Source organism: Ixodes scapularis, unplaced genomic scaffold, assembly GCF_016920785.2.
Source record: "Ixodes scapularis isolate PalLabHiFi unplaced genomic scaffold, ASM1692078v2 PGA_scaffold8__174_contigs__length_109621045, whole genome shotgun sequence".
NCBI classification, from domain to species: Eukaryota; Metazoa; Arthropoda; class Arachnida; order Ixodida; family Ixodidae; genus Ixodes; species Ixodes scapularis.
In genome coordinates, this window is record NW_024609883.1 from 33,214,584 (window position 1) to 33,238,899 (window position 24,316).

General features: G+C 48.8%; 3 protein-coding genes across 4 annotated transcripts in view; 2 read left to right on the forward strand and 1 right to left on the reverse strand.

Moving 5' to 3' along the window:
• LOC8038371 (mediator of DNA damage checkpoint protein 1) overlaps positions 1–24,316 on the forward strand; it is a 434,922-nt gene that overhangs the window by 62,906 nt on the left and 347,700 nt on the right. The window lies entirely within an intron of this gene.
• Positions 1–24,316, reverse strand: part of LOC121047411 (carboxypeptidase inhibitor SmCI) — a 75,120-nt gene that overhangs the window by 17,744 nt on the left and 33,060 nt on the right. Inside the window, exon 1 of one of the 2 annotated variants that reach the window (XR_006076674.1) lies at positions 19,715–19,795. Coding sequence is in view for 1 of the 2 variants with exons in the window: in XM_040502621.2 (XP_040358555.2) it covers positions 23,644–23,745 (102 nt within the window). In the remaining variant the exon portion in view is untranslated. Of the gene's footprint in view, positions 1–19,714; positions 19,796–23,643; positions 23,746–24,316 lie in introns of those variants that run through there. The other variant, XM_040502621.2, reaches the window with a different exon arrangement.
• LOC121833402 lies at positions 4,684–6,276 on the forward strand. Its single transcript, XM_042286647.1, has one exon. The coding sequence runs from the start codon at positions 4,809–4,811 to the stop codon at positions 6,150–6,152; it is 1,344 nt and encodes a 447-aa protein (XP_042142581.1). The 5' UTR covers positions 4,684–4,808; the 3' UTR covers positions 6,153–6,276.

Genomic DNA, 24,316 nt, shown 5'->3' on the forward strand with positions numbered 1-24,316 from the left:
GAGTAAAATAAGTAGTATACGCGTTTGAATCTGCAGAAGGCCCACTCTTGAAAATGACACCAGTTTTAGTTACGCTGTAGAAACCGATAGCTGATTTTTTTTTGTGGTTTTCACGAGTAATCTCTGAAGTGTTGTTAAAGCGAGACACAAATCGACTCTTACAAAATGCATTGGAGTTTCAGATAACCAAAACATGCTTGGCAATCAATTCCATCCCCTTCTCTGCAGCAATTTAAAGGGGGGTGCAACGATTTCCGGACTTCGGTCAAAGATTTCTGAAAGTTGACCTCTGACACTTCTGGACTAAAGAACCGAAAACCGATTTCGCCTGCGTGTCCTAGTTGTTGCGTAAAAAAACGATAAATATTGGCATTTCGGGCACCCCTCAACTCACTCCCAGCCTTCAGGGTCACACCTGCTCCCCCTCCTAGTGACGTCATTCGGAGTGCCGTGTAGCTTCCCGTGTGCTCTCTCGGAGGACGCTTCCTTTCCCTCTCTCTGCTGACATTAGCGGGCGTTAAGCTGCAGCTTAGAGCCGAGCGAGGTCACGTAATCTTTTCACCGTAGTTCCTTCGGCTGCCACTTCGGGCTGCAGGTGGGGGAAAAAGCTCGACTTTTGCTTTGCGATTATGCAGCGGAATCGCGACATTTTTAATGAAGGAGGTGTTTTCCCTATCCTCCGGGACACGATAAACAACGTAAAAATGACGAGATGCAAATTCTTCTAATCATAAAATCGTTGCACCGCCCCTTTAAGTGCCACAATAAATCATAATACTCTTAGAGGATCCAGAAAAAAAAAAGAAAAAAGAAATGCTTAGTTAGCTGGTTGTGTTATCATAGGAGGAAAACACTTGAAGATTTTGTTTTTGACATAGGTGAGTTCGTATTCACCTACTTTCAGATAACAAATGCACCGCCTACGAGCGCGCCTCTGCAGTGAATTGTATCGATTGTATATGAATTGTATCAATTTCCAGCATGGCGCTGCGACTGGTGCCCCATGTGTGCAAGCACGTGCACCGTGCGCGTGAGCGTCATTTTGCCAAGTTTGCATTTGTACGGGCTTGGCTAAATTGCTCATCCACAGCGAGTGACTCGTCGCAAGTTTGAAATGGCTTATCAACTACACGCTGTCTAAATATCCACACAACCCCAATTGTTATTTCACGCGAGCAGAGACAAGGCGGTGGCGAGTTGCACGGCTTGTTTCGGTCCTTTCAAAGGGCCAACGCTCCATCCGGTACACTCTGCAATTTAGCCCAAGTTGCTTTACCAGGTAGCCCTGAACCCAATATGACGCGACAATTCCAACTTGAAGATTCTTTAAGAAATGGTTTCTTTTCCGTGGAGACGTTCGCAATCATGGTGCCTGGAAGGCGTGTCCGACGGGTGTTTTTACCGCGTCCTCCTGCATCTGCCGTTCCTCGGTTTCCGCCCGACGACACGATAAAAGTGCCACCTGTTGTTACCTGCCGCGATCCTGGTGGTGACAGCAGCGGAGGCCATTGTGGCAGACGCCTGCTCTGCTGCAGGTCACTCTGCAGCTGGACAATCCACAGAAGCTTAAGCCGCGGGGTCACACTGCTAAAAAAAAAAAAGACAGTCTGCGTACAGATCACAACGCGAGTCACCGCGAGATCAGTGCTGCGAATGCCGCATGGCAACGAGTTCCAGGAAGAAACTTGGCACGCAGCATTCGAACCACGGATATTCCGGTGACTCGCGTTTGCCGACTGTCTTTTGTATGATGGTATGCGCAGTGTGACCGCCGAGAAAATCATCATTAACGAGCGTCATTAACGAGCGTCATAAACGAGCGTCATAAACGAGCGACATAAACGAGCGACACGTCGGAAGCGTTGCACGAATGAAAAAAAAAAAAAGGATACAAAAATAAAACTTTAACTACAAGAAAAAAAAAAACGCAAGAAAGAAGCCCGGAGGGGCTCGAACCTGGGTCAGTGCGACTGCAATCAAGCACTACGACTGCCAAGCTGCGTAGCACAGCTAGTCTGGAAGCATTGCGCTGGCGGAAAACGTACTAGCGAGAGCGAAGTGACGTCATATCATCTGACCGCTCGCCTCATTAATTAATAACTAATTAATTAATTTTTATGAGAATACTGCCAGCCGGCTGATCGGTGGCTAAGGAAAGGGTGAACACTGCTGCATTAAACAGGACACAAATAATTATATTGTACGTACCAATAATAACACCGGACAACGTAATTGACCTTCACTTTAACACATCCACCGTTATAAATGGCAAGATGTAAAGAAAATACAACACGAAAAAAAAAAAAAACGACACGCATTGCGCAAGAGCCATATAACGTTGCGCGTGCTGCGCCCTCGTTCGCTTTTCGCTTTAGCTAACATCTGTGTAAGCAATGAAAAAAAGAAGCGAGCGCAGATTACACACGGCGTGTCGTTTGTGCGGTACGCATTCTGTGCTTCCCATCTATTGTCAGTATGATCAAGCTCGTGCAATTTTTGTCTATAACTTCCAGGACCAAACGCTAGGATCGCGACATCCGACAGCATGACAGGCCACCTTCCGCGACGGAATTCGTTACCACTTCGGGGCCATTTTTTCCATGCACGGGCGGTATTGGGGAAGAGATCCAACCGTCACGCCCCTAGCGGCTAAGTTGTGAACCAAACCCAGGAGGACAACAGCGACACGAACTATTCGTCTGTGTTTCGGGCGCCGAGCTCGCGGTACACGTAACCAAACGCCGCGTCAGCCTACGGCAAGAGCTCGCGCTCTATCGGTGATGCGCCGCACACGAGACCCCGCCGAACGCTAACTCAGCACTCCTCCCCAGTTTGTATACGGCGCTTGATCGACGCGGGTGACGAAACGAAGCCAGTGTATACGCGAGCCTTGAGATGGGTAAACATGGAGGTGTGCGAAAAAAAGAGAAGCTCAGCGCTCCCTATGGTTCGACCTTGCCGCCAACGTCATGGCTAGGGAATTCCCGACCCGCCTCAAGTGGCAAAGAGGCCGAAGCTCGGTAGACGCGTCCGTCTCGGTGACGCCGTGTGTTTGCGTCGCACTCGATGCGAGACGCTGCAAGACCTGCTTGACGGCGGTGCTGACGCAAGGTCCACGCTGCGCTGCTTGGATTGATGGCGTTTAGGGAGATGGGCGGGGGTGGACAGACCTTGTTTTTTTAGGTGGTCTTGACTAAATCCACCAGTCGAAGACTTCACCGTACTCACGATGAATGTCGCTCGTCGGTCGACGTTCATCCGGTGAATGACAACAGACGTCGGATATCGTACTTCGAAAACAGCCCCCGGAAAGGATGAGAGGCTTTTACGACCGCACGACCTCATTAGACGGACTAGCCGGAGGACCTCGCGGGGGGAAAAACAAACAAACAAATCCGACGAGGCGAAGATTAAAAATGTGTTTCGCGCTCGGGTCATTTTGCTACAGGTGCGGCATTGATGCCCATCAGTAGTGATTAACGGCGGCTATTAAGCGACCATGGTCTCGGAGAGATGCGCTGAGGTGGAACCGAGAGCCGGTACTTCTCTCTCATCGGCGAAGTCCTGGAGTCCTTCTGTATGTTTACGTAAACGTGCGTGTATAAAGTGGGAGTTGCCTAACTGGACTCCGTCGCGGGGTTCCGCTGGAACTTTTATGTTGTCCACGCCCATCTCTGCTTCGTTTTGTTACTGCCGGGGTTATCATTTCAGGCCTACACTAGAGTCAATAAATAAGCTATGCGCTTTAGAGCAAATACTATGCGCGAAACTCCGGAGGTTCGGTTTCGAACTGTTTGGGAAGATTCCGAAACTTTTTGGTCGAAATTTCGGTTGTTTCGACTGGAAGTTGTAGGTTGAAGTCACACAAGTTCGACAGTTTCGTCGCTATCTAGCCAACATATGGCGTTGTTCCTTTTGGGTTTGTGGTGGTTGTCAGTTTTTAAGAACTAACATATAGACCGGAATGGGATCAGTCTTTGGTTTATTTTCTGAGTTATAACAATACGTGCCAAGTTGCCCGCGGTGTGTGGGGGATCTTCGTAGATCGTATACCATCCCATGCTGAGGCTTGTGGGCGCGTCGACCCGTCGAGCGAGTTCGTGATCCGTGCTTGAAGTGATGGCCAAGCTGGCGGCAGCACTCAAAAAGCGAAGCTCTGTGGTGCATGTTCAGGTTCTACTGCGCCCTACCTCCTATGTCGTGTTACCGCCTAGATTGTAGGCTGATCTGTTTGACAAGTCGCTCCGGTTGCTCCCTTTATGTCGCGTAGACGGAGACGCTGCACGCCGATTGTTGAAACAGGCACCGCGAAGCATGTTAGAGGGCGACACCTCTTGATCGCTCCGCTCATGGGCATTTTTGGATCGGATGTAAGAAAATTAGAGCCGTGTATGTTGAAAGTTTGGCCATTAGTTGGGAAGTATAGGAGACATAGTCTGTCACCGTTATTTGTTTGCGGCCTGTGCAGCTGTGAAAAAGAGTCGCTGGGTGCGTCCCCTTGGAAACGTACGTAAGTATACCGCGTTGATGGTACGCTCATCAAGTTCTTTAGAACCAACTGTAGATCTACGATGTTTATTTCTTATCAATATGAAACCGTTACACAGTACAGAATGTTTCGGGCAGCACGGGAACGACGACGACGACGCTCCAGCCAGGACGATCGAATTTGTCGCTCTAGGAAGACTACGTTATTTTATGGTTATTTCCTGGTTTATTGACCGAATATTTCCCTGGTTTTTCAAGAAGACGTCTCCTGTCCACACCCAATTAGGAGCTACGACTCCGCCCAACGGGGGCCACGTAATATGAGCCTCCCGAATCCACCACAGCCTAACCAGGATGAATCTGGATCTGCCGAACCACATCACAAGCCTGAAGACTCTCATGATAGCGTCATGGATGACTTCGAGGACGAAGCTGGGTGGCAAACCCAAACGTCGAAGAAGAGACGTCACGGCTCAAAGTCAAGTGAGGACACAATCATAACTCAGCCGGGTTATAATCTCACAGTCATTGTTAAGCCTAACGACCCAACCACGATCATCACCAACATGAACCCTCTGGTACTAAAACAAAAGCTGGACAGTCTGGCCCCAGACGGTGTCATCCAGATTCGGCCCAACTACCGATTGAATCTTCTGGCCATCGATGCTAGAAATGTAGAATCCACAAAAGCACTCCTGCAACTGAAGAACCTGGGAACAGTTCAAGTTCAAACTTACGAACCTCCTCCACCATCGGCATCTGTGGGTATTATTCGAGGAGTATCTGCAGACATCGAGGACGCTGATCTCTTGGCAGCCATGCGAGAAAAAGCTTCAGTAATCCAGGTGAGAAGACTTGGAAAGTCAGAAATTGTCAAACTGGTCTTCGCAACAAAATCCTCACCTGAATATGTCACTGCCGGGCATACACGTTACAAAGTTCTTCCCTACCTTGAAAAGCCAAGGCAGTGTCCGAAGTGCAATCGCTTCGGCCACATTGCAAGCACCTGTCTTAAGGCGCAGCGCTGCAGTCGCTGTGGCGGCGACCACGGAGTAAATGAGTGTGCAGCGGAGCAGCCTAAATGTGCCAACTGTAAGAAGCGCCATGATGCGACATCAAAAGTCTGTGCCATCTACAAAGTAGAAAGACAAATCAGCAACTACAAAAGCTCGAAAAATGTGAACTACACTTCCGCTAAATCTGCTATCGAAAACGACCAAGAGGCGTGTGGAACTGGAAGACACTGGACACCTCGAAAACGATCACAAGGCTCAAAAGAAGATAAGCAATCATGCATTCCACTCCAGAGCGAGGATAACTTCCCTCCTTTGGAAAACTTGACAGGCAAAACTGCTCCAGACGCCTCAGCAGCTCCCCCAGTACAGTCTGGACCAAGCACTCAGCCATCTAGTGCTTCAGCAGCTACCGCCAAAAAAGGCCCTTCAAGAGGTCTGACCCGGCCAACCCGAAAGCACAGTGAGCCACCTGGTGATCCTAAACCAATACCTAATGCAACACTTAAGCCTCAAAGCTTCGGAAGTGCGATTTGTACGTTAGCCATACAGCTACGTACCTTTCTCACGTCTCTAAATTTTCCATTCGCTCAGGCACTGGTTACAGTAATCGACATGCTCCTGCCACTTGCCAGCTCCTGGTCTAGGTAGTCTCGCCTTAATAAGGCCGGACTGCAATCGACGCAAAATCATCTTCCTCGCTGCGCAAGACGCTGTTTAATACCTCAGATTCTTCAGTGGAATGTTAATGGACTACGAAATCGGATAGACGACTTACGGCAATATTTACAAAAGCACCAAATTGAAGTACTAGCCCTCCAGGAGACAAACTGCCAACCACAATCGATTCGTCTGTCGCCCTATGTTATCTACAATAGTACGCCTCGGACGACTCTCACATCAACAGATCCTCCAAAGGCATCCTTGTACGTACACCGAGATCTACCTCAATTACAAGTGGACCTGTCGGACTTCTGCGACAACATCGCCGAATATGTCGCTGTCACAATCAAAAAAGGGAACTCAGACGTCACTGTCATCTCAGTCTACATTAGACCTAACGTTCAGTGGGACCCCTCCTCATTGCGTGCAATTCTCTCACGATGCGCACCAGCTACCCTGTTTCTTGGGGATTTTAACGCCCACAACGAGACCTGGGGGGATAAGAAAACAACACCTCGCGGGCGACTGCTTGAGGATGCCGCAACTGCCCTTGGTCTTCAATGCTTGAACGACGGAGTGGCCACCTTCGTACGACCTGGCGTGGAGGGAAGTGCACTAGACCTTAGCTTCACTACGTCCCCAGTACGAGCCTTATGGTCAGCGGAACCTGATAGCTGGGGCAGTGACCACCTACCAATCAAAATTACTTCACTAGAAGGAGGCCCCACCACGCACAAGACTTGCAAAGTGACTAACTGGGATGCTTACCGCGTGTTGTTTGCCGAAATAATGTCTCTAGGCAATTTGGATTACACCACAGCCATCTCCAATGCATTATCCAAAGCGACCAGAACCGTGATCATTCCCATATATCGGCCAAACCCTGACCTAAAGTACCTCAAGTTACGTGCCTCGCGACGCCAGGCACAGCGCCGAGCACTTAAAACATCAAAGCAAGAGGACATTCAGCGATATCGAAAGATAGACAGAGCATTCCGGAAGCACACCAAACGATTACAAAGGAGACAATGGCGGCAGCGTTGCGAGTCGCTTCACTCCCCTGGTGGAGGAAAACAAGCGTGGCGCATGGCCCGTGCCCTTGCCGGGCACGCTGTTCCACGGTCACCCGTTCTTGGTCTTGTCATCGCCCAGAACATCACTGTGGCTCAAGCAGTAGAATTCCTTGCCGATGAATTCACCTCTGTCCCTGTCTCACCCCAAGGCTATACCGCGCATAGCACCACTACTATCACTTTACCAACAACATTGACCGCGAACGACGTGGACTTTACGCTGAAGGAACTCCAACATGCTCTTCGCCGCTCTGCTCGCAAACGCACCGCTCCAGGGCCAGATGGGATCACCTTTCAGGCCTTGCGCAATTTAGATGCAACGGCCCTTCCGGGCCTTTTGGAATATCTCAATGACATCTGGCGCTCGGCAGTTCTGCCACGCGCATGGCTCACATCTGAAGTAGTTCCCGTTCATAAACCAGGGAAGCCAACCGGTGACATCAGCTCCTACAGGCCTATCTCCCTCACCTGCTGTCTCGGCAAGGTTCTGGAGTGGATGGTCCTAAGACGCCTTGACTGGCAGCTTGAGACATCTGGCGCTCTACCTCATCAATTATCAGGCTTCCGAAAACGGCGGTGCACAACAGACGCGATTGGTGACCTAGGGGGCTAAGCTCGCCTCCGGCGGGAATCTCTCCGATGCCACGTCACGAGGGAGGGGAGGAGCTCCTTTGGGCTCCGCCCCGGCGAGTTTCCCACTCCCCCTCTTACATTTTCGACCCCCCCGGCGGCGGCGAGTTCCCCAGCGTAGCTCCGATTTTTCCCTACGCTCCGCAGTGAAGGGTTTTTATTTTATTTAAATCGGGGGATCGGTGGCCGGCTGGGCTAGCGCACACCAGCTCGGAGCACGTCGAGCGAAAGGTCCGTTGCAGAACTCAAGATGCTGGGTTCAATCCCCACCCCTGCCTGTTTCGATGTTGATGAGCATCGTACCGGCGTGCAGTCGTGTAACACTACTGCGGGATGGACGTTAAAGACCCCAGGCTAGCGGTTGTACGGCACTGCATGGCTAAATTTCTCATCTACAGCTGGGAGAATCTTCCCCGTTGAGGCAGACCAAGTTTTAGGCAGTATCAACATACATACAGCCCTATTTTTTTTATTTAAATCGTAAATGACAAATAAGAATAGGTAACAGCAGGGATGCTAATTATACAAACATTGCTTGGATGTGGGCTAGTTGACTAGACATTGCATGTGATGGTTTGCTGCGCCACGTAGATGCAAGAAAAACGCTCTTGATAAAGATGTAAACTAAAACAGAGTATAGACGAAAAACAACATACAGGAATGGCGCAGACTAACAACTGTGTAATTTCTTTCTCATCTTTCTCCCCCCACACCGCCACACAGCCACATTTTTTTTTTCAGAATAGGGTGCACGTGGAGCGAAAGCTCGCGCTGCAGAACCCAGGATCGTGGATTCACCCCCACCCCTGCCCTTTTTGATGTTGATGAGCATCGTACCGGCATGCGGTCGTGTATCACTACTACGTGGTGCACGTTAAAGACCCTAGGCTAGCAGTCATACTGCACTGGCTAAATTGCTTATCTACAGTAGGTGACAATGTCGCAATGTTCTAGCATGTTCTCCTGCTGTATAAACAACTAACGGCCAATTTGTTTGTCAAAATACGGTGTGGAAGAAGAAAGATGAGAAAGAAATTACACAGTTGTTAGTCTGCGCCATTCATGTATATTTCTTTTCTTCTATCATCTGTTTTAGTTTGAATTTTATCAAGTGCGTTTATCTTGCATCTACGCAGCACAGCAACCCATCAAAATAATTGTAAAAGCCTGTAGGTAATCGTAAATTGCGTTCCTGGTTGCAGATTGCCGTAAAAACACATTTGTTTCTAGGATTCACTTTGTAGAATTTGGATGTAGGATTCACGACGGGGGCGACGGTTCATTCACGGCTCCATCGCCTCAAGCCCGGTTCGCCGCGCAGTTCATCGCACAGCCACCTTACCACGTCTTTCCGTCCATGTCCAACACATTGGCGTGGTTTAAATACCTATGTCGACGGCAAAACACGAACGAAAAGCTGCCATTTTGGACGCTTCTCCCTGATCTCGCGCCCAACTCGCCCAAATTCGCCTAGGTCGGAGCCGGCAAGCTTTTCCCATCCGCGGCGGCTTCTGCCACGTCACAATGACGTCACCGCATCTCGCCGCGAGTTCCGAATATGCAACTCTCCGACCGCCTCAAACCCTCCGTTTAACGTCACGATCTAGGGAGTGTCGGCGCGTGTCGTCATGCACGGCGCCGACCAGTCGCGGCGGTCGGAGAGTTTGGCGGAGAACTCGCCTCGATCTCGCCGCGCCGAGCTTAGCCCCCCTAGTGTCAGACATGGAACAATCAAAGGCAACTCGCCAAGCAACCTCGGCAATATTCCTTGATATCAAAAAGGCCTTTGACTCTATCCCACACGAAACCATTCTAGCTCAGCTAATCAGGCTTGGTGTTACCGGCCGAGCACTCGCATTCGCTCGTGCATTCCTGACAGGGCGTACAATGTGCGTTCGCTTAGAAGGTGTGCGCAGTTCACAACGGCAAGTAGCCCAGGGTGTTCCTCAGGGCAGCGTCATTAGCCCATTTTTGTTCAATGCAGCAATGGCAGCTCTGCCGGAGGCTCTGCAGCCCTTGAACAACCCCTCTCCAGTCATAAACATCGCAATTTACGCCGACGATGTTGCTCTCTGGGCTACTGCCCCAACTAGCTCATACAGTAACATGCAGCGAACACTCCAGCTAGGCCTCGACGCTATAGTTGACGTGATATCTAGGCTTGGTCTTACGTTATCGGCCTCTAAAACAGCCGCTCTTCAATACCACCCTACGGCCAGGTCTTCCATCAACCGAACTTACACGATCAATGGGACAAACGTGACAAGGGTTCGAACATACTCCTATCTAGGCTTCCTCCTGGATGATCGAGTCTCTTGGCGACCAGCAGTCAAGACAACCATTATCAGATGTCGCCGACACCTCAACGCTATCCGCATGACCATTGGCAGCAGATGGGGGACCGTACAGGCAATGATGATGCATCTCTACAGAGGTCTTATTCTTTCAAGGTTGCTATACGCACTGCCACTGGTGAACCTCGGCAATACCCAGAGTTCAGCAGTAGAGATTTTTCAGAGAGTGGCAGTTCGTCTGTGCCTTGGATTACCCAGATATTCACCAAACGTTCCAACACTAGTGGAAGCGAGGGTAAACCTAGTGGAAAATCACGGTAGAGAACTAACACTCCGACACATAGCGAGGCAAACTGTCTGTCGCTCAACTGCTCCTCTTCTGAATCGCCTTCGCCAACGCCCCCTTTCTTGCCTTGGTTCTCTGGCAACGGAGTTTATGGCCTTTATTGGTGATCCGGACACCGACTACCCGGCACCGCCACCATATGCCCCTCCACTGAACATAAATGAGACTGTTCCAATGCTCAAAAGCAAACGCAACACAGCACAGGTCGTTGCCCGGACAACTACAGAGGATCATATTGAGACACTGTACCAAGGATGGATGCGAATATACACCGACGGCTCAGTTCTTCGTAGCAGCAAGTCATCTACCGCAGCGGTTTATATACCTGACCTGAATGTGTCTCATGCCAGAAAGCTCAGCTTCCACGCCACATCAACAACCGCTGAGCTGGTGGCCCTTAGACTTGGACTTGACGCCCTGGAGAAACTTCCTTACTGCAGGAAAGCTTTGCTCCTGACCGACTCAAAAATAGCGCTACAACATCTCGGTAATCTTGATGATGCCCCTCAATATGCCCGATACATTGCTCACCTTGCAAGAAACCTCCAAGCGAAGGGCTGGGAAATATCATTCCAATGGTTGCCCTCACATGTAGGCATTTTGGGTAATGAGACGGCCGACCTTCTTGCCGCTGCAGCACACCAGCTTGGTACTCCCATTATTGTGGTGCCGAGGATTCATGAAGCCAAGCTGCTAATTCACCAAGCGATAATCCAGAATCATCCGGACCCACGGGTCGCTGACGGGAGACCACCCCCACGCGTCCCTACGAAGCTACCACGTGCAAGCGCCTCCGTACTACACCGGCTTCGCACAGGCTGTGCCTATACTGCATCTGCCATCCACCGAATTGACGCAACGATGAGCCCAAACTGCTCTACTTGTGACACTCTTGAGGATGTGGACCATCTCTTTTGGGCCTGTCCCAATTACGCAGACGAGAGAAAAATCTTCTTCGACAAACTGCAGATCGCGGGAGTTGCCCGCTCTACTACGCAAGACATTCTTTTCCCCCCCCCGGCTCCGTTCGTGATGCCGCAAGAACATTCTCTTCTCTTCTTGTATTCCTGGAAGATACCTGCCTACTGGACCGCTTGTAAAAGTGCTGACAGTGCTGTGAATAGATATAGAGTAGTGGACAAACCTAATCAAGTAACTGTGACTTCATCCAAGATGCCTTCTCTCTCTTCTCTTCACCTTTCTAATCTTTCCTTTTGATCCCCTCTTTCCCCATCCGCAACCTGGAACTGGCTTGCCCCCAATCGACGGTGTGGTTAATAAGTTCCAGGCTTCCTTTCCTTTCAACACTTCTCTCTCTCTCTCTCGGGCAGCACGCGCCCATATTTTCGATTGCATAACGTAGATGTCGGAGATCTTAAGACTCTTCCGCATGCCACCTGTGTTGTGTAAACCGCAACGTTTCTGGCTCTTGGAACGAACACCACACGCGTCGTCGAGCTTTGATGCGATGAAAACGAGCGATTTGAGATAATCGATGTCACCTACCTGTCCACTTTGTTTTGATCAAGCGCTGACGTGACTCTGTGAAATCGAAACTATTTTGACCAACGACACGAAATCTCTATATTTTTATGGTGTCGTGTTGTCCGTTATTTTATTTCTCTGTATCTCAGTCTGAACAAGCCTATTTTGTGAAATTAAGTATTTATATTTAAAATTTTAATTATTCAATTGGTTTATGAATTCTTTTTTTTTAATATTTGCAACGCTCAATAATGTGGTCTGGCCACCCTGGCAAAGCTCCGAACCTATCCGTAATACACCGAGGTTCAGCCGTTCTTCCAAAATTTTCCGAAAGCCCTTCCCTGTTTTGGGTCCGAAACCTGCCTTGGAAAAGGTTTTGCCCCATCACTAGTAAATACACTTCGGCCATATTGGTGCCTAAAATAACGGTGGCGAGCTATCTAAATCTTTACCTGATATCGCATAAAGCGTTTTTCTGACAGAAATCATGAAACAGTCCGCGACAGAGAGAACGATAATCACTTGAGCTTTATGACACTGTATCGAAGTTGCACTTTCAAACTTAAATTATATCCGATTACACCCATTCTGAATAAGGCACCAAAATGGCGGCGCCCACAAGAAAATCTGGGTATAGGGTATACCGATACCCTAGGCGAAACTTATCCTGTTACTCCATTCGGTCATGCATGGTGCCGGAAACGCGTCTGCGACTGGTATGTTTGGCATCCTATTCCGCCCACACATCGAAAGTGGTCCCAAAGTGGCAACAAATGACGTCACAAAACCCAGAGTCTCGTGCTGTCGAATGTCACGATCCTGGCGGTTCATCGTAGAACTCCCAGCGGAAAGCACTAGTGACCGCGAATGTCACTGTTGTCGCGGCGTCCCAACTCCTGGCTTGGCGAAACTTCCGTGGACTGTCAAACTGGAAGTGACGTGTTGCAGAACAGGCGTCTGCCACTTTCACCACAGCTGCTGTGACGCCACCAGGATCGTGACCGGCGAGAGCATGACACTTCTATGACGTCATCAAGCGGAAATCGAGGAACCACTTTTTTTTTTTTTTTAAGCGGTAAGCACACCAGGCAGAGACGTATTCCAGGCACTATAGTTCGGCTCTCAACGGTGTCGATTGCCAAGGGGCTGTAAGCCATTTTACGCTTTAAATTGTCATAGTTAGAGGTTCTAAATTGATCACGTAAGTGTAACGTCATCGCTCCAAGCAAACCGTTACTAGGGGCGTTGTAATGGACGAATACATACTGGATTCCGCTCCGAAAGAACGATCAGTCAAAAGTCGGACGCGGAATTGAAACGTCTAAAATAATAGATAAAGGAAGCCTAGAGTTTACACTTACCAGGACACAAGTTTGCCTCGAATCGTCTGTTTCTGAAATATTTGCGACGGCAACCTCCGGTCCTCGAGACGTCTCGAGATGCCTGATGCAGGCGATGAACGCATGGCGAACGCACGCGGAATGACTCAATTGTGCCCTCTGCAACAGTTTGAATCGTCTGCACAATGATACGATTTTGTATTTTGAACATGGCAGGCCTAACCAAACTAATCAGGTTCGTAAAAACGCATTTGCGTGCGACACGAGAGGCTGTTTGACGAGAATCATCACACGCGTAGAGATCTGCTAAAAATACAGCGAGAAAGTCATCTGTTTAGAACATGATATCAAAGCAGCGCTAGGCCCTCTTTCTGATTTTTTCAGTTGACGTGCATTGTAATAAAAGAGCAAATATTTTGACTCTAACATGAGCGGTTGGAGGCCCTAAACCTCGTTTTGCAGGCTCGCAAAATGAGTGTGTGCTTTGTACCTGCCTCGTAATCATCAAACTGAGAAAAAATCCTACTGATTCTTCAGTTTTAAGTAAGACCCCAAGCGTGCATGACTGAGAAGGAAAGCTTCCCCGTGCCTTTACAAGATTCGAGTTTACTGTTACCCCGAAGTGTAAAAAGAAGAAGGCCATAATGACTTTGCCTAGTCAATCTCGCCCTTGCTCACTAACGAACATTTTAGGTCAAATGTTGAAGATGCCGAGTGCAGTATAGATAAGGAGCCGAGCGCGGCTTTGTCGATTCACAGCCAGGTGTCACGCCGACGCATCGTCGCTCGCTGCCGCCGCCGTCGATGCTCATTCTTTAGTTTCTCGGCACAAGTTCGCCGATGAGGTCTTTATTTTTTGTTTTACGCTTGTCGATCCGTTTCAATTTGCGACATCATGTGCAATACATATAAACATTTCGGCGGAACATCATGTGCATGTTACGGGCAGTTCGTGTGATCACACAGGTGTGCACTGAAGCAACTGCGCTGTCAGAAATCCCTGAAACGTGTGATGACCTGCGCTTTGACCATGATACACTTCACGTCGTCATCGTACGTGATTCGGCTTCACGGTGTTTTCACCTTAAATATTGCGGAACCGAGCTCCACGGGAAGGCGTTCGCGCGCTCGGGCATCTCGAGCGTCGATCAAAGCTGCGCACGGGCACTCTTCGCTTCCGAAATCCCACAAAAAGTGGAGCCCGAGAATAGCAGTTTCGTCGATCGTCACCAACCTCATTCAACGCGGTCGTGTACACCCTCAGAAAGAACCACTGAACCCGCGAAAGCCGTTGTGTCGTCTGCTGCCAAGGCAAAAACGGTTCTAAACTTTATTACGGTGCTATTGTCGTCATCGTTTCATGGTAGTGAGACAACACAAAAAGTTTTCATGTGTAGATATTGAGAAGACACTATGCTTACAATATATATATATATATATATATATATATATATATTTACTTTTTTATCAGACAATCTCTAACCTCACGTCGAGCCCCTATACATCTGTCCATTACAACAGTCCTAGCATCGGTTTGTTTGGAGCGGAGCGCCATGTTGTGACGTCATCACTTACGGACAAAATTGACACCGCTCTTGGTTCGTAAAACATAACCAACTCTGCGGGATATGTTTCACCAGTAGATATGCAGAGTGGAAAGTTTGGTATGTCTCCTCGGAACGTATGGTGCTTTGGAAATTTATCAAGGCTAAGCTTTGATTTGACCGGACAATGCCTGTTAAAGGCATTGTCCGGTCAAATTTCGTATTCAAGAAAACATTTAGACCCCATTGTCAATGGCTGTAGAAGCATCTTCCACGATAAATCAGAATTTTGTGTGCTTCCCTGGACCAGTAATTGGATTTTAAACCAAGCGTGCATAAACGGCGTTTTTGATCTTCCGCCTTTAGAGCAGCGGAGTCTCTGACGATAACAGAACGCAAGGATCGCGCCGAACTGAAGCGGTCCTTGAATTTTGTCTTCCGTTGGAGCGCTATGACGTGGTTCACCCTCGTTACTGCGCTAGGAAACGTTTTGTGAACGAAAGGGGACTCTCGTTGTGCGGTTGTCACACTCCACACTTCTCCGCGAGATTTAGAGTGGCAAGTAAAATAGAACGGCCGCGTTGCGTCGGGAGAGCACTGTGTTCCCACGGAGGGATGAGGCATAGGATCTGACAATTGCAAGCCTGGTGTGACGTCACATCAGGCGTGGGAGCGCAGCCATTGATACTTGCGAAATTTGGCATGGAGTTTTGTATAATTATCCGTCATTGTTTGCACTACATTGGAGTGGCGGTTACTAGAATAAAAATGGCATATGTTAATCATTAGGCTCCCGCCAGGTAACCATCAGAGGATCTTACGAACTTCCGGTTTTCACCAGACCATCCCTCTGTTGGAACATACAAAACTCTGATGATACGTTCTATTGAAACCTGATCACACAGAGTTCGAGAACCATTTGGCTGAAGAGAATAAAATTTAAAACTTCGTTAATATTACGAAGCGAGTCACGCGCCTCGAGATAACACGTCTGCTTTTAATTCCATCACTCTTATACCGCTGTTACACGGGCACACTTAACTGCTGTTACGCTGAACCACAATTAGCGCACAATACTTGCCAACAACATTCTGCGGCGATGCAGTCAGAGCGATGGGCGAACGTGCGCTTGAGCATCTTGAGCACCCATCAAAGCAGTGCACGCGCTTTCTTCACTTCTTTTGAAATAGCTGTACGAGGGTATAGTGCGGCATCTGTGCTGCCACGTAACCGCAGTTAAAGCTGAGTTAACCGCAGTTAAGGGTGCCCGTGTAATAGGGGTATTACTCACTCCTTGTTTGAATCTTAGACCAAAAGCTATTGGCGTCTTGTTTGTCGAGAACATCGAAACCGCCATGCAAGCGTTCCTAAAGACCAACGTCAAAATTTCTCTATAAAACTGGACTGGACAAACTGCCTCACAAGGTCAAAGGGTAAAGGCCGGTTGGCACAGCACCGTTTTCTTGTGTTTTCTTACGTAGCGTATAAGTCACCTAAACATTCGTGTCGCGAATGTCACGTGCCAGGCTATCTCCTTGAACTGGTATCCAAGCTTATTATGAAGCGCAGATGTTCTGGTGACTTGTACGTAAGTTCTTTGTAACGTAACATAACGTTAGAAAATCGGCGCTGTGTTAACCAGCCTTATTAGCGATGTGCGCGGCCAAAAGCGTCGCTGCGGTCAGCTTTCCACGATTGGCCAAACCATGGGCATGAGCACTGTCAGATTGTCAACTTTGACGGTGTTAGTTTCGGATTGCGATGGCTCCTAGCTTCTACTGTGCTTTTTAAACACACCGTCGAACTCGTCGTCGCACCCGATGGTAAGTAGCCAGAATAACAACTGGTGACGTCACGGCAAAGCAAATCCCAGTCGTGACGTCACGGAGGGAAACCATAAGAGGGCGCCACCGAAACATCTCGGCGCTAATACCTGATTTAAACGGCAGCGTAACGGCACCTTCAGCTTAGGTCCCTTAACTGAAGGTACCTCTAGTAAACGGCGTTCAGAATCACACGATGAATAAACGGAGCACTTTGAGTTATTGTCGATTGCATTCCTGCTAAACCGCGGGAGGGGCACGTGATAAACAATTATTCCTCGAAATCGGTTTGACGCGCACTTTTTGACTATTGTGTGTGACATATCACATTCAAAAACCTAAATATATTTGCGTTGCCTTTTCCAGCACTTTATTTTTTTTCTCTAAGTCTAAGGGCGCACCTAAATGAGTCTTGCCTTCAAACGTCCGACCCGTCTGGCCACGCGGGCCCCTAAATCATCTGCGTTTACGAGTTTCCATTGCAAGGTGGGCGACCTTTTTCTGTTAAGCAGCTACATTTTTCCGCGAAGTTCTCACCAAAATAGCTAAATAGTGCCCGGCAGAAACGAACCACGTCGGAGTCTCACGGTTACGCCAGTCCCGCCATTGAAAGGGATGGACGACGACGAGGATAAAAGGTCCTGGGCGGGAGAGTGTGGTGGCGCGCCGGACGCACTTCCGGTCTGGGGCGGTGGGCAGAAGTCGCCGTGCCAGACATGCATTCCTGTGTTCCTTTGGAAGATACGAGACAAAAAACCTGCCTTCTCGTCAAAATGCTGCGATGGGGGCTTTACCAATAGAGTCTGCAGAGGTTTGAAGATCACTTTTCATGTGTTTTTGCACCCTCCGTTCGTCCGAGAACGTGGATAGTAGCCGTGAAAAGGGCAAACCAGACGCTGTCGAACTACGATTGCGTGTGCGGGCCACAGTTTGTGGTCGCCAGATGTATTTGCTTTGTTCCAACATGAACGAGAGAAAACCCCCGAGTTGTCCGGACCACCCACGGGTTCAGTGCGTCTTCAAATTCACACGGCTGCCTGATCGTTCGAACTTTCGTCTGCTCTTTCAAAGTTGTCTGCTTTTTGTCGTCTGCTCTTTCAAACTTGGCTGCTTTTTGTCGTCAGCTCGTTCAAAACACAGCGGCCCGTAAACCAAACGTTGACCCGGTAATTGCGATAAGAACTAAGTGCAGGCCTCAAAACACTTTTGAAGGTTGGTTGGGGTAAGTCGGCTAAGGTGTAAACAGATACAAGAAAATGTTGATCATTGTTACCAGTGGCCATCACCGACTTGTAATGCCCGATTCTACTTGCAGTTTTCAGTATCGATGTCCACCATCTCAGCTACGGTCCACGCTTTTGCAGTCCGAGCGACGTCGCGACTGAAAATAGCGAGCAGAATCTCATCGTGGGAGTCAGGCTTTAGCGCCCATTCTGCGGCGTCCACGTGAAATGAATCGCCGCACGTCACATTATTCACGCAAAGTTTTGCCTCGATAGTTTTGCTGAAGCCGCTCAAGTAGTCAGACATTGTTAGGAGGACGTAGAATCAACAGTTCCAACGCGAAAAAGAACACGGGGACTCCCACCGACGCCGACAACAACGCAATTCAATGGTTTGTTTATGGGCGACGGAGGGCTTCTTGCCCACCATCCACCGCGCATGCGCGGCGCCGGTGGCGTCCGCTAGGGGCGCTCCGGTTTGTTTGTAAACATGAGTTGGTGTATAACCTCGAAAAAGAGCTCTCAGTGGTCCATCGCTCTCGGGTTCGTAGCAGACATTGTTTTCCACGTGCCGCCGCTGCTATCTGCTAGCTGGAGTATGCGTTGCTCGTTCACATCTCATTTGTGTTCCCAGTAGTTTCATAACTTGTTACCTGTATATATTCAATTTGTTATAATGCATTAAATAAGATAGATTTATATATCTGTGATTTTTATTTTGAGTTCGTGGGTCCGAAGCTACACCCTCTATCTGTAAAGGGAGCTTGGCGAGCTCCGTTTAACACAGGACCTCCCTTAGCGAAGGGGCCTTTATGCGCCGTGTGATTACTATCTCCAGCTTACTTTACTACAGTTACCTGTGCCAAAAGAACCTTTACGCTGCCGTGTGAATTTGGTATAATACCCAATTCACACGGCAGCGTAAAGGTACTTTTGGCACAGGTCCCTTAGCTGAAGGTACACTCTCCGGCAATATGAAAGACCCACTGGGAGTGCGTGGCAGAGGCGGTGGCTGAGGGGGGCGCTGCGCGCGCTTTGGGCAGTTCCATGTCGCTCGGAGGGGAGGCCTCACTCGGTGCTCAGCTGCGCCAGCCACGTCGAGACGAGCTTAACAGATTTTGATTTCGGTTTGGCGGGAGGGCGCTTCTTATGCGGCACGCCTGGGAGTATTGTAAGGGAGGCTCGAATGAAGTCTCGTTATCACGGGCGCTTTCATCAATTTTTCTCGACGCGGCTCGCCAGTTGGCGCGGCTGAGCACCGAGTGAGGCCTCCCCTCCGAGCGACATGGAATTGCCCAAAGCGCGAGCAGCGCCCCCCTCAGCCACCGCCTCTGCCACGCGCACCGAGTGGGTCTTTCATATCGCCGGAGGGTATACCTGTAGTAAACGGCGTTCTTGATCACACGATAAACAAACGGAGCACTTTAAGTTGATGTCGATTGCATTCCTGCTAAACCGCAAGAGGAGCACGTGATAAACAATTATTCTTTGAAATCGATTTAACGCGGCGTTTTTGATTATTGTGTGTAAAATTTCATATTTAAAACCTAAATAATACTTGTGTTTGCTTTTGCGGCACTTTATATTTTTTTTCTCTAAGGGTGCACGTAAATGACTCTTGCTTTAAAACGTCTGACCCGTTTCGCCACACTGACCCTAAATCATCTGCGTTTACGAGTTTCCATTGAGAGGTGAACGACCTTTTTCTGTTAAGCAGCTATATTTTTCCGCGAACTTCTCACTCAAATAGCTAAATAGTGCCCGGCAGAAACGAACCACGTCGGAGACTCACGGTTACACCAGTCCCGCCATCGAAAGGGATGGACGACGACGAGAATAAAAGGTCCTGGGCTTGAGAGTCGGGCGACTCGTCTACAACCTCGAAAAAGAGCTCGCAGTGGGCGCGTTCAGTAGCGGCCCCGGAGTCAAGGAGTCACTGACTCCTTCCACTGGACGGCCAAAAGTCACTTCCGGTGCACGTAACTCCGGGGCATCGGAGTCAAGCTCCGAAGCACCGAGTCCGGAGACGGTGCACGTAGAGTCAAAGGAGCTAAAATGACGTAATTTCCTGACTGGTGACGATTTCCGGTGCTAAAAGAGGAAAAAACAAACAATATGGCGGGATAAGCTGCTTCGGTTCAATCGCGGGTGCGCGGTTTGCTCGCTTTTGTTAATGAAAAGTGCTCAAGGTAAGACGAATAACGCGTTCGAATATCTTTTTCAGGTAAGGCTCTTTTGGAAAATGCATTGGACCGTATTTTGTTTGGTTTGAATATGCTAATAAACAACGCAAACGTTCATTTGACGCCGTGTCTTGATCACCGTTGCACGCGAACTCGGTGAATATCGACGATAGTCCTGTCCGCGCTGAACAGAGCAAGGCAGGGTATGAACGCGACTTTGGAAGCCGGTTGGACAGTCACGCAGAGCATGATACCGATTAATGTTTTGTTTGCGTAGCTAAATCGGGGTGCACGTTGGCTGAGGCTCGCTTCGGCCGACAAAACCTTGATCGCCGAGCGCGGCCGAACTTCCCGTGTGTATACGAATACATTTTATAGGAAGTTCGTTACGAAGGGCAAGACAAACATATGGCCGTATGAAAGTATCGCAACCGGTGGGGTAGATTCGCTGAGCTCTGTATTTTGCGTGTGCTGACGACGTTTTTTTATCGGCTTTTATAACAGCAGCTGCCTTTGCACCGCCAAGCGAAGGACTCGATCGCGTTGCATCGCTTCGAACAGCAGCGCTGATGTGTACAATCACCCGCTTTTTCTTCAACGACCTTGTGAAGACTTCTTCAATACCGGCGTCAAATAAAAGCGATCGTGCTCGCCATCGTCTGCTTCCAGTTTATTCGGAGACTGTCTGGTACAGGGGAGGAAGCAGAAGTTGCGTAGAAGCAGGTTTGGAGCCGCGGGTTTTTTTGCCGTTCAGTAGGCGCTCCGATGACTCCAACTCGAGGCACTCCGTTCGGAGGCAAGGGAGGCGCTACTGAACGCGCCCAGTGGAACACCGCGTTCGGGTTCGTAGCAGACATTGTTTTCCACGTGCCGCCGCTGCTACCTGCTAACTAGAGTATGCGTTGCTCGCTAATGTATTATTCCATAACATTTGTGTTCGCCAATCATTTCATAATTTGCTACTTATATATATTCAATTTGTTGTACTGCATTAAACAAGATATGCTTATATATCTGTGATTTTTATATTGAGTTCGCGGGTCCGAGGCTACTCCCTCCATCTGTAAAGGGAGCTTGGCGAGCTCCGTTTAACACAGGACCTTCCTTAGCGAAAGGTACCTTTATGCGCCGTGTGATCCCGATCTCCAGCTCCCTTTAATACAGGTACCTGTGCCAAAGGTACTTTTACGCTGCCGCGTGAATTGGGTATTAGTATAAAAAAGGGCGTGTCGCGAGCAAAACATCGCGACGCGCCTTTTTAGAGCGCAGCTCTTAGGCGCTCGTTACCAGGTTTCGCGGCGTCGGCGTCGCCGTTGGCGTAACCGCGCTAAAGTTAGCGGGGTAAATAACATCACATGACTTGGTGTCACGTCACCAATGAACAAATTCAGTTTCTCCGCTAGATTTAGTGGGAAAATCGATGTCACGTGACCTCAACACCAATTCAATTCTCCGCTAAATTTAGCGGGAAAATCGACGCCACGTGACCTCAACACCAGTTCAGTTTCCCCGCTGAATTTAGCAGGGAAAGTGACGTCACATGACTTGGTGTCACGTCACCTATGAACAAGTTCAGTTTCTCTGCTAGATTTAGCGGGAAAATTGACGTCACGTGTAGAGGAGGAAGGGAAAGTACAAAGGAAGAGGAAAGGAGGAGGATGGAAGGAGGAGGAGTGGGAGGGGAAGAGGGGCGCAGGAGGAGGAGGAGGAGAAGAGGCATATCCTCCCCTTCGTACCCTCCCCTCCTCCTCCTTAAGAGGTGCGCTCTAGTTTCGCGTTACGGAGATTTGTAAACGAATTTCATTTTTTTTTCTTCTGGATACATCTTATCTCTAGTTAAAAATGCACCAGGCAATCCTGGCGTAACACCAGAAGATCTGGTGTGCCCAACAGCAATGCTAGTGTATCGAGCACACCAAGAGAGTCTGGTGTCACACCACACGGGCTCATGTGCCAACAAGGCATGTGCACACCACACAGTTTGATGTGACCCTAAAGGGACGTTTGAGATGTGTGGTCCCGTATTATGAGAAAGAAACAAATTGCCACGTATGATTGTTCATCTGAAAGTCTTTGGACGCTTATGGCGAGTAGATTGAATTACCGCCAAAATGGACAAATTCTGCATCCACCTTTTTGTCACTTCTAATACATATGCGTGCAGAAACTGAAAGAGAGAGGAAAAGACGGGAGCGCGCGGGATGTCAGCATATTGAGCTCTGGTTGGAATGGGTAGAGGCAAATCTAGCAAGCCTTTGTCTCCACTGCACTCGTCGAACGCGAACGCTGAACGCTGGCGTTTCCACGTTCTATCGTGTTTGACGAGTGAAGTAGAGGCAAAGGCAGCTTTTATCTTCGCTGCACTGTTCGAAGGCGTTTTAACCCGGAATATACGGCGTCCGGCGTTTGCGTTCCAAGTTCGAACACGTTCAACGCGTGCAGGGGAGACAACCGCAGCTATGCGAAGAGCAAGTCGTCTGCTTTTTGCGCAAGAATTACGGTGACGTCAGAACGACGTTGAGCTTTGATTGGCTTTGATTAAAAGGATAGTGGGCAGACCCCACTGCTACATGCTTTGAGGTGTGCCACCTTTTTTTTTTTTTTAAATTTCAATCAGCCAACAAGAGCTGGGTGTTTTGTCTTCATCGCAACTCCTGTGCAAGAAGCAGACGAACTTCCGCTCTCAGCTTAGGTCTACCCACTAATCATTCCAACAAGAGCTCGGCGTTCGGACGGCGCAACATGTATCTGTTCCGTTAGCTTTGTCGCAATCGGGAAGCATGCTTACAAGAAACGTTCGATATAGTCACCAGTGTAAGGTTAAATGGGTCAGGTATTTGTAACGGGATAGGGTTTCGTTGACGCGCTTAGTTGCTGCAAACACTAAAGGCCGGCTAACACACTCGCGTTATTAGTGTGATCGAGAGCGTTGTCCTCTTTTGCAACCGCTTATGACGAAGCAACGCACTGGCACGCTGGCGCTATCGATAAGGAAGCCCTAGAACCAAGCATAACTAGACTGACATTTTTGCAGCATTTGCGATACCAAATATAGCACTATCTATGAGAAATGGTCGCTTATAACGCTGTCAGACATTCAAGCCACGATCAAAGAATGATGCGCCAGAAGAAAAGCAAATACACGGAAACGAAAGTGCCCAGAGCTACGGCGCCAGTGTGTTTTCCCGTTGTGAGCGATCCCGTGGGGTCACAACGGCACGCGGTCATACTAGCCCGCAAGTGAGTGAGCCAGCCTAAACACGGCAATGCTTACACGAAGATATATGCTAAAATGGTTATGTCAGAACTCCCCAACTTTCATTAAAAAGGATAGATATAGACCAGCAGAAAGTTGTCTTCCGAATGATGCGACCCTTCGAAAAAGAAAATAGAAACTTCCAAAAGAAACAAAAGCGGCGAGGCGCATGCTTAGGAAATACCAGGTAGTTCATCTCTCAGTGCTTTGATATCAGTAATACTGTCAACATATGACGCGATTATAATTTTACACGGTGATGTTAAGAGTACGTAAACTTACGCCGGGTAAAATTTCCACGAAGTCGGCTACCACTCTTGTATAGACTTGCTAGCGTGTTGCTCCAGTTGTTGTCCGTTATCTTCTCCACAAAGGACACCATACCTGCGAAAGTAGGGAAAAAAATATGTTGCGAATTGCCCTGCAAATGCGTTGCTACGTGAAACATTCTTGGTTTAGCGCTAGTATCCTCCAGGCATTTCTTGTTGAGTTCTCCCTCCCGGCCTCTCCACTCCTCTCCACCCCATTGACTGATTGACTCGTTTATCCATAAATAATGATGCAAAACTATCAATAAAATCACTATCGGTACTATCGATAGTTATGAAAAAACTACCGATAGTGCCGCAGAACTATCGGTAGTACTATCGATAGTTTTGGACCACTAGAGCGAACACAGTTGCCGCACCGCCGCCTCGCCTCCCTTTCTCCTCTATTCGCCCACCGAAAGCTGAACCAAAGTTGGAGTGGTAACTGCTTGGGCTGGTTGGTGTCCCATTTGAATAAATAAATAAATAAATAAATAAACCGAGAACAACAAGAGGGAGCGACGCGACGCAAACTACTAGTGTCGCAAAACTATTGATAGTAAACCGTCGACAGTACTGTTGATAGGTTTATGATAGTCGAATAATGATAGTTCTTTTATAGTCGATTAACGATAATTTTCCGATAG

Bases quoted from the DNA above. Each gene is read 5' to 3' on its own strand.
- LOC121833402 (XM_042286647.1), top strand. From the start codon at position 4,809: ATGAGCCTCCCGAATCCACCACAGCCTAACCAGGATGAATCTGGATCT.